The 14,021-nt window shown below is 32.3% G+C and overlaps 1 protein-coding gene across 6 annotated transcripts; it reads right to left on the reverse strand.

The window, feature by feature from the left end:
- Positions 1–2,341: 2,341 nt before the first annotated feature.
- Tti1 (Telo2 interacting protein 1) lies at positions 2,342–12,376 on the reverse strand. 6 transcript variants are annotated; one of them, XM_074123652.1, is made up of 17 exons: positions 11,832–12,376; positions 11,620–11,756; positions 11,360–11,540; positions 10,956–11,130; positions 9,957–10,279; positions 9,626–9,837; positions 9,234–9,416; positions 8,952–9,167; positions 7,586–7,728; positions 7,349–7,484; positions 7,076–7,281; positions 6,779–6,990; positions 6,042–6,198; positions 5,771–5,961; positions 5,114–5,339; positions 3,909–4,037; positions 2,342–2,404 (listed from the first exon to the last, which is right to left on the reverse strand). In XM_074123652.1, the coding sequence occupies exons 1-17, from the start codon at positions 12,086–12,088 to the stop codon at positions 2,357–2,359; spliced, it is 3,132 nt and encodes a 1,043-aa protein (XP_073979753.1). In that variant the 5' UTR covers positions 12,089–12,376; the 3' UTR covers positions 2,342–2,356. The 6 variants fall into 6 exon arrangements, with proteins under 6 accessions (XP_073979753.1, XP_073979756.1, XP_073979752.1 ...); XM_074123655.1 differs by lacking the exon at positions 2,342–2,404 and adding an exon at positions 3,528–3,786 and having other exon boundaries at positions 11,832–12,374; XM_074123651.1 differs by lacking the exon at positions 2,342–2,404 and adding an exon at positions 3,528–3,757 and having other exon boundaries at positions 11,832–12,368.
- Between the last annotated feature and the right edge of the window lie 1,645 nt (positions 12,377–14,021).

Below are 14,021 nucleotides of genomic sequence, written 5' to 3' on the forward strand. Positions count from 1 at the left end.
GCGATTTCCAAGATCACAGTTATTTGCACAATAAAACTGGGAGAAAATTAAAAACCTATGGTTAAGTGCGTCATCCTACATAATTGCAAAACGTTTAGTTGGAAGATATGTTGAAGATCTTAAAAAGAACCTGTCGAAGAAGGAAATGGTTATTTGACATCTTTTATTCTTCGGTCGTAGATTTGTTTGAAGATGAAGTTATTAAATGAAAATTTTGTATAAATTCTATCTTTATTATTCTATTATTTTAACTTATATTTTGTCTTCCATTAGTAAAAATAAAGCGACGCGTTACTTTGGTTATACAAGAGTTTATTCAAGCAGTATTAGGGTGATGTAACAGTTTAAACTTTTTTCATTTCATACTCAATTTTAAAGAAGCTTTTAATGGGGGTGTGAGAGAGTAAAAAGAAAGGTACATTTTGAATTACTAAACGTCATTTTTACTCAGCATGTTTTGTATTAATAAATATTTCTCCACTTCAACACTAAATTAGGCTATAAAATGCAGCAAGAGAACTCTTGTGAGCGCTATACCAGATTTTAGTCTTTAATATAAGGTTTTAAAGGCTTAAAAATAAACTGCAGGGCAACTAAAGGATGTTTGTTATTTAACTATAACTAGTTTATATACATAAATAGACTTTAATTTAAGTACATATAAACCTCAAAGTTCAAATAATGCTTTAGGATAGATGAATTTAAACATAATGAAAACGATTGCCATCGCAATGTGTAGAAAGTTAGAAACGTACAGTTGGTAGGTTAAATCAGGGGAAAAAGAAATAAAGTAAACAAAATTCCATTCAAAGTGGTAGCATAAAAGTCCAACATAACAAAATATTTATGGTTATTTGACATTTTATAGTAAAATAATAATTATTATACTATTATCTTTTAAAAAAATGTTGAGTACATCCGTAAAAAATACAGAAGAGATTGTAAGTGGCATTAATTATTTCAAGTAATGCATTTGTTCTTTGCGACCTTAGGCGTCATCAAAATTCTATCCACTTTTATGCCTGTTAAATCACATTAAACATAAATATCTTTGAATTCTTTCACCACACTGCAAGTCATCAAGATTTTAATGGGGCTGTATCCATAGTAGCAATTTATCTCTATTTTTAGGATATTTTAAGGAGAGAAAAAAAAAGCACATTAATTTATTAGATATTACTGTATAATCGTAGAGAGACAAATAGATAAAAATCTATGAAAAATAAGGTAAAGTAGTATAACAGCGAATCGACTTAAATGTATGAATTTCCGAAATTACGTATATATTATTAAAGGAAAATACAATAAAATTGGCACCCTAGATAGTGCAGGTTCAAAAAGTATCTCCCTGCCTTTTCGTGTTCCAAAACGTTCTCTTTTTCTTCAAAATTGTTCATTTAGAGCAGTAGTGGTTCAGCATTCCTTCCTTCTCGTTTGACTGTAAATACGACAGGGAATCACTTCATCATTTACAAAAATTCTCCGACTCACCTACCCAACAATTCCTTCTATGTTTTAAAAACGCAAGCAAGTTCTCGGCCTGAAAATGGAAATGTTTCCTTTTATTTAATTATTTACGTCTTTTCAGCTGGACTTTGTCCAACGTTTTGCTTTTTATTAAATTCTACCTCTCAAGTTTAATTCTGAAAGGTGTGCAAAATAATCACCTAAAATTGCCATCATCCTTCGTTTGACACAAAATGTTTTCTAACCACGACGTTCTGTATGTGAGAATAGGTCAATTGTGACAAATATTGTGTACAAAAAAGACGTTCCGTCAATCTTGATCCCCAATTAGCATTGCCGAAGCACCTTAGTGGACTGATTCTCAGACCTAATGTTGGATGAATTATTTTGCCATTCAATCCTCTTGTAACCAATTTTTTCATCCAGTTGGCCAAGAAGACTTGCGTAGTATTCTCTAGTTATTGTTTTATTCTTAAACCTCTTATACTTTTTAAAAAACTTTTACTCTTTACTTAAACAAAGATGAAATAGACCTATTTTTTTTTAGGTGTGGTAGCAAACCCTAACTTATCTACAATTACAAATTAGAATAAAAACTCAGTTCTTACATTCTTTTTTAAACGGTTTGGTTTAACCTTCGATCGAATCTTCGTCAGCCATTAACAAATATGGATCCCATTTTGCCCAAAGGTTCCTGATATCTACACTACATCTTATCGATACTCTCTTCTGATAGGTCCTTGATGTCTGGTAAATTACTAACAAAATTTATTTCTAACAATTTCATTTTAAGAAGGCAACATTATTTCAATTATATAAAATACAGAAAACATCTAAAATTACCATCTGGTATATAGGGTGGACCAGAGTTATGTGCTCCACCCACTTTTTAAAACGGCGGGAAATTTCGAAACAATAGAAAACTCGTATTTAACTCCTAAACAAAAACATGAAGTTTTAAAAGTTAAGTATAAGGGTTGATTAAACGCCAAAAGGTACACAAATCAGCAAGTACCCAACTTATAATTCATACTTCTAACAGAATCATAATTTTTAGAATGTATTAGATTCACTTGAGCTGGCCTTTTATCACACATAAATATTTTTCTATTAGAATAATAAAAGATGTATCTCATAATCATAGTTAGTATTAAAAAGGCACTTCATTTTAACGCTATTTCAAATTATTTTTGTGATTAATCTTTATTCTGAATAGTCATCACATTCACTCGCATATTAAAAAGAAAAAGGGAAATTGCAGTTAATTATTTTTGGTGACTGATTCATAGTTCCAATAGGATGAAAAATAAATGCCAGTTTCAGTCGTTATACGTTTATTCTGCCGAGCTTTCGACCTAGGGACTAGGTCATCTTCAGGGCTAGTTTACAAAGTAATATTTTACATTACAGGGTTGGTGTGACTTCTTTCCATGAACAGACAAGAATTTAATTTATGGCACACAATAACTTGAGTATGTACTTGGAATTTCAAAATGAAATGTCAGCTGTTAGTTCGGCTGTATTGTTGAAAGACAGAGTTGTACAAATTGAAGAGATTAAGGTTCTCTATCTACTTACAAACACCACCCAGAATTTTGCATACGTACCTACTCCAATGTAAATCAATAATACCAGACAGCCTTTTATCTAGCGCTTATGTTTCTAGCCTTGAACCAATAGAGTTAAATAATGGTCTTTAATCACTTTCCATGGCGTCAAAGAGTTAAATAAGCTTTTCTTATTTCTTCCTTTTAAAATTGAAGGCCTTCATGTTTACCAAATTGTTCATTTTCAGTAAAATTTATTAAATTATAAGTTCCCCTAATTAGACCTGCAATCTAAATCAAGAAGTGTTCTTCCCTCCCTAATGAGACCCTCTCGCTTACTATTTGGAGGAATTACTTTTAATGGTAAATTTAGATGACTATCTGGCAGACATTGGGAAGCCCTTTGTTTGAGTGTTGCCTTTTGACATCTAGGATTAATATCGAAAGTTTATCAATCAATAAATCAATGATAATTGAAGGCTCAAGTAGGCAATAAAAGAAAATAATAGCAACTCACTTCGAAGTTAAATTTATTTACAAAAGAGTAAAAATGTGATTCATTATCTTAATATAAAAAAAATGTGAAAGCCTGCAGAAGAAATTTAAACTACAATAATTACTATATATACACATATTACATCACATCACAAATTTATTCAATTCCTGAGAGAACTTTAAATTAAATCCAAGAGGGCATGTACATTCTTTTCGTATTCCTTCATTTCTATAGATCCGCCCTGCAACTGGTAGAGCCAGATTATTTATTAAACACCTACAAGAATCTTTAAATTCGAGCTTATGTACACAACAAATAATTCGCATTCTCGTATTCTACTAATTAATAAGTAACTAAGTTTCTTATTTATTTTATTTCCTATTTATTTAAGTAAATACCTTATACGAAGTAAACACAGTACAGGGTGCTTCAAATTGCAACTTTTTGGGGCTGATTGACATTAGATGCAACCATACCAGGTCAGAAAATTCTTTGCCTATTAATTTAAACGTGTACAAACAAGCATCCTGAAATTTGAAAAATATTTTGCAATAGATCATGAAACAACAAGGTAGTATCTTAGCTACAATCAGAACTATAATATTCAAATAGGATAAGGTCAAAAATATTTGGCCTTGCAGAGACAGTGTTACTATCAATTAAATTTTGTTTGCACTGGAACGAAAACCGCATCATGACTATCACGATCAACTTGATTTGCCGAACAGTTTTCATTGTATGGCTTTTTAAAATAGAAGAATATGTTTTTGTATCAATATATTTGTATCAACACTATTTCAACGTTGAAGACAGAAAATTAAGCAAATTTGTCACAGTTAAAAGTAGTTCCTTGTTAATAGTCAACAAAGGGAAAAAAATAGGCCAAAAACAAACTGTATCTGTAGATAGAACACTGGTTCACCAAATCAGGACAGAAACGAAAAAACAAATTAAAGCAAAGGGATGAAACCGGAGACTGCACCAAAAAAAAGTACTTCGGGTTTTCTCATTTTGTTCACATTTGGAATTTTAGTTACATATTTAATCCCAATTAGGTAGTATTGCAGAGATAAATTCATGCTGTTCACTGAAATGGCAGTTTGAAGGGAAACTCAACTTCTCCTTTGGACCCAGTTTACTCTCCCGCTTCTTACAACATTTGAACTCTCTAGAAGAATGGTTTTATAAAGTGAAAATGAAAGTAAATGCACAAAAGTGTCAGAATTTAATGATTATAAAGAACATTGTACCATTTTCAACGATTTATCCTTTCAATGTACAATAATGTTTTTTTTATAGGCGGGCTTTAGGTCCAACTTTACTAAACAATTAAATTCTCACATTAACCATTAAATAAAATCCAAGGCCTAGACCCCAGTACCATACTTCATAGCTTTGCGGGCTTCGTCTCTATCCGCTCGGCTACTATGCCTTTCAATGAATTAGCTATAAAGGGAACTATTTAATAAAAATTCACAGTCTGGAAAAAATGTGCATTTTGAGAAAACCCTGTTACTGAAGAAATCGCATCAAGAGAAAGCCGGGCTAGTGGTTCAATATCTTTTTAGTTTTCAGTTCTATTTCACAATTACAACAAATTTACCTGTAGTGTACGAGGCTGGCGACAGCTCAAATAAGGAGTAATTGCGTCTAGAATGTTGTCTATTTCTTTTTCAGTTAAATCCATATCTAATGATAGTTCTCCAATTCCAGCAAGTAAACAGAGTTGTAACTTATATTTCTGGCTCATTTTATAAGCGGCAGAATCACACTTTAAACTGTCTTTAGAAGTACTTTTCAATGTATCCAGCAAATATGGAAAGACATCACTTAAAAAAATTGTTTTTTTTTGTCATTAAATTATCTTTTAATGTGAAGAATTCAATTACAATGGCCAGAGAAATTCTTTTTATTTAATAATTTTATTTATTTATCTGGAAATCAATTTTAATTATTATTTCGCTACTCGATTACCTCTTCATCATGAGTTTCTATAAGGATGGGGATATGTGGACTTTGCAATACACAGTGCGTGATTTATAAAACGCCCATTTCGTCACCCATAAAGAAGCGCCTGATGAAGAAAGCCAATAGTAATCGTCGAGAAACGGAAAAATAAAGAAATTCGTAAAAAAAAAAAAAAATTTCTTGCCATTGTCGTCAACAAAGCCTTTTCATTACAAGCTTTAACGCCTGACAAACTAACCAAATAACATAAATAAACATAATTTTGGCTTACAAGAAATTCAAGCGGACATACCTTAAAGTGCGCACTCTAATAAACTCTTTGGCAAGATTGCCCATTGTTTTTAACAAGGAAAATGCACGTTGTGCTATTAAATGATTATCGCAATATCTGAATCGTTGTGCTAAAGGTGACCAAATTTTATGTACTATAGGTAGCAATTCATCAGTCCATGTTCTCAAAAGTAATAATCCATTTTCTAAAATCTTTGAAAAAGGAAGTGAATATCCTAATCAAGAAAATAAACAATTGAAATTATTAACCTAAGAGTGATAATGTTTTGTACCTGCAATACAACAATTTGTCTTGTATTATCTTTAGAAGATAAAAAATGTAAACTGGTGTTGAGTATTTGAACAGTTAATTTAATATGACGGGGATCATCTTTCTTCTTAATGGCATTCACATTTGGAAATATATCTTCTTCAATGAAATCTTGTAGCCTAAAGTATACAAAAAAAGGAGACGAAATCAATTATTCCTTTCTTCTAAATAAGATCTTTCTTACATAGTATGACATCTAGCTTTACTCTTTTTCCGCCAAGTCAAATAAGATTTTGGAATGTTGGCATAAAATAGCATGTAGTTTTATGAATACGTACATAAAATTTCTTTTTTGTTGCCAACGTCGAAAGTTTTAGACACTACTCCGTCTCAATTTTTTAAGAGCTCATAAATTGACAAAAGAAAGCTTGTACTTCACTCAAAAAGGTAACGAGTCGATAACTACGGAAAAAATGACTTTATTGTATCTTAATGAGCGGAATATCTTCACAATGACCGACTTAAAAAAAATAAATAAATAAATAAAAAAGTAACATTTATTTCATTTTAATTTGAGAACTCATAAATGTATGAGAAAGACAAAAGCAGGGCTTTTGGTAGCTTAAGTTATGTCTATTGAACAAATATTTGGTATAAAGTCAAAGCTGAATATGTTTCAAAACTATTGTTGTTGGGTATTAAGGTACGACCAATTTATCTGAAGAAATGACCTGTTCAATGAATTTTAAGTTAACGTACTCTGATTCATCATCTGACAATTTTTCCGCTTCTTGTTTTATTCTTTGGTAGTCTAACAATTCTTCAATAATATTTACTTCCTTATTCACCATATCCTCAGGAGTTTCGACTTCTGCACACCATTTGTTAAGACATACGACAAATGTAAGAAAAACTTGCAAAAACGCACTAGCATTTTCGTCTTGAAAAAAATCGAAACACTGCACGAGCACCTATACAAAAGATAATGTATAGTAATCATGTAGGCCGAAGCAAGTGTGTGACGCCTTACATAACCAGAACTGACAGATAACTTACATCATTTATAATTTCGAGAAGAGACGGGAGTACTGTTAATGTAGAGTGTTCCATAATAACCGACAGAACTGACAGAACTTTTGGATTGCGGCGCACTCGTCTTAAGTGCAGCAATACATGGTGCGACAGGTAGTCCACATTGTTAGTCACAAGTTCACTCACCCCACCTCCGTAGAATACCGCTATTCTCTTTATCGATTTTAAACCTAATAGCAACAAATAAATTAATAATACAATAATAAATGAAAAGAAAAACAGGTGGTAATACAGTACCCGTGAATGCTATCAAGTGAAGAGGACTTCCAGCATTCTCTAGCAAAGGATAAAGGCAACGCAATAGTAACGGTGAAAATACATCAGACCCCAAGAATGAAGCCAAACTGGATACAGCTTCCATTAACAAACAGATCTAAAAATTTTAGTTACCTGTTAATAAATGGTTACTCTACCATGAAACCTAATGTTAGATATTTTAATGTAAGTTCAGCATGAATAGAATAAAGTTAGAACCTGAACTATATTGTTCCGAGCCTCCTCCTTTGTAACTCCAGTGTTTATACTAACGCTAACTGGCAAGTTCCATAAGTTTTGATCCATTAAAGCATCAAAAACATTTAAAGCTGTTTCTATTTCATCATGGTCACTTGCTTTACCTGAAAAACCATGACGTTTAATAGCAAGACAAAATCCGTAACATCTAATCTCGGAGAATAGTTCTAGCACCAATTCGATATAAATTGTTTTTAAGGCTCCAAGATGAGATAAACTATCTTGAACCTAAAACTTAAGTATCTTAAAACCTCGTACATCCGATTAAGCTATTTTCTTCAAACTCGAAATCGGATAAATTCAAAGGCACACTTTTTGATACGCCACAAATCCAAACTATATATTGAACGGCACTTTTTATAAAAAATAACCATTTCTCTACACCCTGAAATAAACCTATTCAATCTTTCTAAATACCAATCAATCAATCAAGAGTTTCAAATTAAAGTTAGAGATCTTTACGTAGGGAGGTTAGAATAAAAATCAACTCAGTGTATTGTTAAAGAACATGAGCCGTCAGATGACACTCTGGATCAATACAAGTGTAACTAGAACCATAGTGTCTCACGGGACAGTGGCTCGGTGGTAGAAACCTTGCAGGTAGGTGGAGTCCGGGCACTCAGTGGCATTCAAAGGCTGGCCTGTCAGAGTGCAAGGGTGCATTGAGGACCTCCTCTACTTCGGCCTTGGAGATTTTGTTAAATTTGTCCCATTGCACATGTACATACAAGGCGTTGCTATGGCCGTTGTCTCTCATCATGAAGGGACAAGCTCCTAATTAGCATTAGGCATGGAGGAACGAATCGGTTTCATTTTAGGTGAAGTTTAAATGTATCGTTCATGAAATATTAACGAGGTTTAAATGTGTTGAAAACTTCCAAGTGTAAAGAAAATGGCATTCCGGAAAATACGGTCTTCTGAATCTTTTTTCTCAGAAACCAGAAAAATACCAATGAATGTAATAAATAATCATGTAAACGACTACTACTTTTCCTTTTCAGGGAAAACTGATTTTAGAAAGGTTAATAGTGCTGCGAAGTAAAAGTAATAATGAAATTCCAAATGTACTAAAAACCAAAGAATAATGTCAGTTTCAACTATGAAAACTGGAGAGAGGAATTCATTTGAGTGATTCACAGCAGATTTTATTCGTTTCTTAGCTGCTCTCTCCCTCACCCCTCACACTAATCCGAACAGCATTCCATAAAAACCTACTTTTTTAATTGCGCCACTCTAAAAATATTTCTTCTGACATCCCAATTCTGAAAAATTGGTGTTCTTAAGTTGCAACGAAAAATAAATCTATTTCACAAAAAAGGAAAATTACCTGATGAAAATATATATATAAAAATAAGCGTTATTTCTTTGCTGCGTGAGCGTTCAGAGTGAAAGTTATCCAATAAGTGATGAACAAACAAAGAAAGATTAGAATATTTCACCAATTTTCTGCAAATTTGTTTAATTCTCAGTTGTGATTTATGAGAATTGCACCATTTAAGTTTTCGCCATACATTCCGAGAACTGGAGTTTTCTTTTTCCAAATCTGAAAAAAAAAAAATTATTTGCATTTTAAACAATAATTGGGAACAAGAAATGCATGCACACTAACTTCTTAATGAAACTTCTTCCAACAGAGAGACGCTGGTGCAGTCCAGTGTAGCAGCCATCAAGATGCAGCTCAATAATCTATGCACATGTTGTGCGGAACTGAGCACACTGCCCAGGTGAGCGTGTCCCAGAATATCCAGATATCCGCTAACCAATGATAACTGTCTCTCTTTCAACGTAAGATCTAAAATATAAAAAGATTACGTGCAATAATAGATTCTTGCAGCTGGATATTTTTTATGCAGTTAAGAATACTTTACTTTCATCAAATTTAGTCAAACAACCTTGAAATGAAAATCAATAACATTTTGTTTTAGAATACTCAATAACAAATTACTTCCGAACAAATCTTATTAATGCACTAGACTGAGAAATGAAATATAATTAGCTGACCTACTCCGCAAATGATTCTTGGGAGTTTAGAAATCAATTCATACAGAGAATCTTCGACAATTTCTATCAAATTCTTGGCATCACTTTTAAGTTCACAGCCTTCTGAAAATAAGTGGATAGCTTCTAGACTTGCTGCACATACCTCAGGCTGTTCATCTTGCGATAAAATTATAAGAATTTCTATTAGCGTAGGCACCGAGAAGCACAAATTCCTAAAAATGTACACCTTCCAATTAGGAATTAGAAGACATTTGAAATGTTTTAATTCCAAAATAGACAATTAAACTGAACTGTTTTAAAAAAATTCTCTAGATACAGGACCATAACATACTTGGGTGCGTAGGTAAGTACATGATGAGCTGCATTTACTAATTCTAGCCTCACTTTCCAATGATGGTGACATTGTAATCCTGCAAATGCTTTAGTGACTGGTAATAAATGTTCATTGCTATTTTCGATCCAAGTGCGGCTTCTAGTCACACCTTGAATACTATCCTGCGATGTCTTCTTAGTAGAAAATTCTAGATTTAATTTTCTTGATAGAGGCTTCACTAAACTGAATTTCTTTGAGGCAGTTTTTCGTTCACCATCATCAGTGTGAATGTTATCATCCATAACTAAACCAGCAACTCGACTCCACAAGCGTATTGCAAGCTGATTAAGCCATTAAATATATTAAATTAAGTGCTTCTTAGTAGATTATAATAGTTCATAATAAAAAAGTACGAATAAACTTCATGAATCTTAAATTAGTTAAATTCGTCCAGTACCCGGTTCATAGTTTGGCATAAAAATAAAAAATTAGGGTAAAAAAATAATCAATAATAAAAAGTGACATGAAAACATTATTTTAATTGTAACTAGGAAGCATAATTATTCATATCACTAAGAATGTTACTACATAATGAAATACTGTTATCTGAATGAAGCATAAGACTCAAAATACATACACTTTACTTTAATCACAACATTTATTATTAATTATTGAAAATGTTTAAGTATCTGGGGGGGGGGGAATTGATGTACTAAATCTGTTTTCATATCAACAATAATTATTGCCGAGGTTGCTCTATGTTTTCGTACATTAGAGACTGAAGCAGTCTAGTGAATCCAAAACATCTGATATAAATAAACATGGAGGATTAGAGAATGATTCGGCTTCATATTATAAATAATCATAAAAACATGCATATTTATTTATTAGATGGTTGCAAGCAAAATTTGATTATTGAACGCAAAAATAGATTTGCAATCAAGATATGATTTGAATATTATAAGAATAACCGATGAACTCAAAATGAAAGAAAGAACGATAAGCCCTTCCTCTTACCAAAGTAATTTTGTGATTCTGTATGTCTGTGGCAGTGGCCACAGATAAACTGAAACTCACTAGACCTGGCAACATTAGCATCACTACGTTTGCAACTTGCTGTCTAAGCGCGTGACTATCGTTATTGAGATTCTGGACATGAGTAAGAAAAATCAACGTTTTCAATGTCTGCTCTCTAAAACAAAAAAATTTAAAATAAATAAATAAATAAGAAATGTTCAATTCAAAAGCAATTTCATTCCTGTAGCAAACAAAAGCAGGCTTTCTGTACGTAATATATAAAGTATAACTACTAGTTTCGCTTTTCAATTTATTTTTTAACTCTTGGATAAGTTCTGTCAAGGTGTTCAGCTCTCCATTTTACCCCATGTAAAACTCAGGTGAAATAAATAGCATAAACTCACTTTAAATGAATACTTTCTTCACTTGTGGCAATTCTTGTACAAGTATATACACTCATGCTTAATTTTCCATAGTTCTGTCGAGAATAAAACGCTGATAGCACTTTCGGTTCGGATCTTTTGATCAGGGTTTTAGCACATTTCATCACTCCTAATTTCAGCTCTTCTGATGAAGAAGAAGATACTATAAATTATATAGAATATAAATTTACATTCACTGATCCTTCACCAATTAATTTAAAACTGATTAATTTATAACTTACATTTATTGGACTCTTTCTCATCCAAAACTTGGCTAAATATTAAGACCAAAATTTTCAAAAATAAATTTATATCTTGAATTTTTATATGTTTTAGAACTACATTCAAGCATTGCAAGAGAATGCTTATTGAATCGGATCTACAAGAAGTATTGATGGTAAACCATTGGAGAGAAAACTTTTTGAACATAAAAATATTTGTAGTTTGAACTTACTTATGTTTATTACTGTTCGAAAGATGCAAAAAGATAGGTACTAAAATATAATGATCGAAGAGTTGCAGGCTCTCAGAAGGTAAATTTTCTAAAACTGACTTCAATTCAGTGGCACTTTTAACTGTTGGCAAAACAGCTATTTGATCACAAACTGGTTTTAGTTTAAAGAACGTCTGTTTAACAGCTCCCTTTTCATCTTTACTGAAGTGAAACTCACTACTCATTTTCAAGGTATTGCATATAGTAATCACTCGCATGAAAGTGAACTTTTGGATAATTTATATACATATTCTTGTATCCTCCTCACTGTTACACTTTGTCAAAAAACGAAGGCCTTTTTGATCGGATACTTCCACACCTTTTTTGTTTACAACTGTGAAGCTTTCAACTTATTAAAAATGACTAAATAATGCTGAACAAATTTTTAAACTTACAAAAAATAAGATTTTATGAGTCCATTTCGGATCACTAAACTTTTTTTATGTGGGCAAATACTGTTTTAACTTCTTGTCCATCACTAATACACTTACACTTCTGATCTCGCTTTAGCACTTTGCATTGTGTATGTGCATTTATGGGTTAAACTTAACGGCCGGCTGGTGATTATGAATTTGCATTTAGTTTGAATATTCTTTGTTTTCGAATTAAAATAATTATTCAACTTTTATTTTTTGTAACCGAACCCTGTTGTATATGATTACAATTTTGTTTTGAATTATTTTAGTTTTTCCAAATACATAGCAATAAAATCGCAAATGAGTCAAATTGACTCCTACGGCAATCTAGTGATAAATTTGATTAGGCTATCGCCTTGACATTATGAAAAACGTGGAACAAAATATATGTCTAGGAATATTAACCAAAAAAAAAATGCAAGTATAAAACCATTCAGAAATGGAATCTCTTTGACACTGCCGACCTAGTACCTTTTAAAGCTCTAGTTAATCATTCCTTTAGGTGTAGAATTCTCAACTGTGTTAGGATGTTGTGTATTGGATCGAATTGTTACTTCTTAGAAGTGATATAAAGATTTTGTCATCTGTCAAGTGTACACTACTGCCGGTGAATGTTCATGGCAAGAAGTTCGAACTGTTCTAAAACAGTTCGAAGTTCTTGCCATGAACATTCACCTTCACATTGAAGTCTAAACTTCAAGTCACAATCTTACAATTTTTATAGCTCTTAAGTCTTTCTAATGTAAGTCACAATATCTCGTCACAATCAGTAAGTAACCTTCGGAAAATTTTTGAACTACTGCTTGTCAAATATCAATCCAATATCCAACTTCTCGGTTGATGTACATAATCGTATTCATAATAAACACTAAACAAGTTACCATATTTTGATCCATAATCAGCAGAGAATATATATAAAATACTAACAATCAAAATTCTGCTCAATTAGACATTATAGACCCTACAAGGATGCAATATATCTCAGTAATTTAAGGTTTTTTTTTGTTCGCAAGTGGGTAGAATGCCAAAGGCACCCTCTGACGATCTGTTGGGTATGTAGGGCTCTACACATTAAAAAAAACCCTCTTCAGGCGTAAAAATGTCCGCCGAATAGCCCTTCATCGAATGGTGCCTCGTATATTTATCTTTTCTTGTTTACCTGCAATTATTCCAGGTCCTCTTTTCCTTTTCAAAATGGAAGACCGCCCACTTGTCTTCCAGTATCCATCCGGCGATGCCGTCCGGAGTTATCGGACTTCCTATTTATCTCTTAAGTTTATCAAATAGATAATCTCACGAAATTCATATCCTCGAAATTCCAGAGCACTTAAATGTACGGTTGTTGGATGATAGCTGATGAAACTTCACCTTCTTGATTCAGACAATTGTGAAATACCGAAATGTGAATTATTCCGATTACTACGTGCGAGTCAAAATCAAGACCTTACAGACGAATAAGCTACGAGAAATTCGGATCAAAATGACTGTAATCACTGCTCATTAAGCACTAGTGACCAATAATTCTTATTAAAAAAATGAACAATATGCATATTGTAGAGCAAAAATTAAAAACCTGTTTTACTAAACTTATAATTGGATTTTGAAGCAATTGTTTTGATCTACTTGCCTCTAGCGTATCTACGTTTTTACCGTTTCCGGTCTTATTAGTTCTTTTTTTTTTAAAGCTAATATCCAGGTTAAAAACTTACCATACCTCGCATCACAGCTTAATAAT

This window comes from Rhodnius prolixus, unplaced genomic scaffold (genome assembly GCF_049639745.1).
Source record: "Rhodnius prolixus isolate KJV_2025 unplaced genomic scaffold, Rpr scaffold_14, whole genome shotgun sequence".
In the NCBI taxonomy this organism is placed as follows: domain Eukaryota; kingdom Metazoa; phylum Arthropoda; class Insecta; order Hemiptera; family Reduviidae; genus Rhodnius; species Rhodnius prolixus.

What these genes read in the sequence shown, in the direction of transcription:
- Tti1 (XM_074123651.1), bottom strand. Translation starts at nt 12,088, where the DNA reads ATGCGAGTGATTACTATATGCAATACCTTGAAAATGAGTAGTGAGTTT. An exon ending in TCACTTGATAGCATTCACGG is followed by an intron (nt 7,282 to 7,348) that starts GTACTGTATTAC and finishes TGTTGCTATTAG; the next exon opens with GTTTAAAATCGATAAAGAGA. An exon ending in CTGTGTTTACTTCGTATAAG is followed by an intron (nt 3,758 to 3,908) that starts GTATTTACTTAA and finishes TGGCTCTACCAG; the next exon opens with TTGCAGGGCGGATCTATAGA.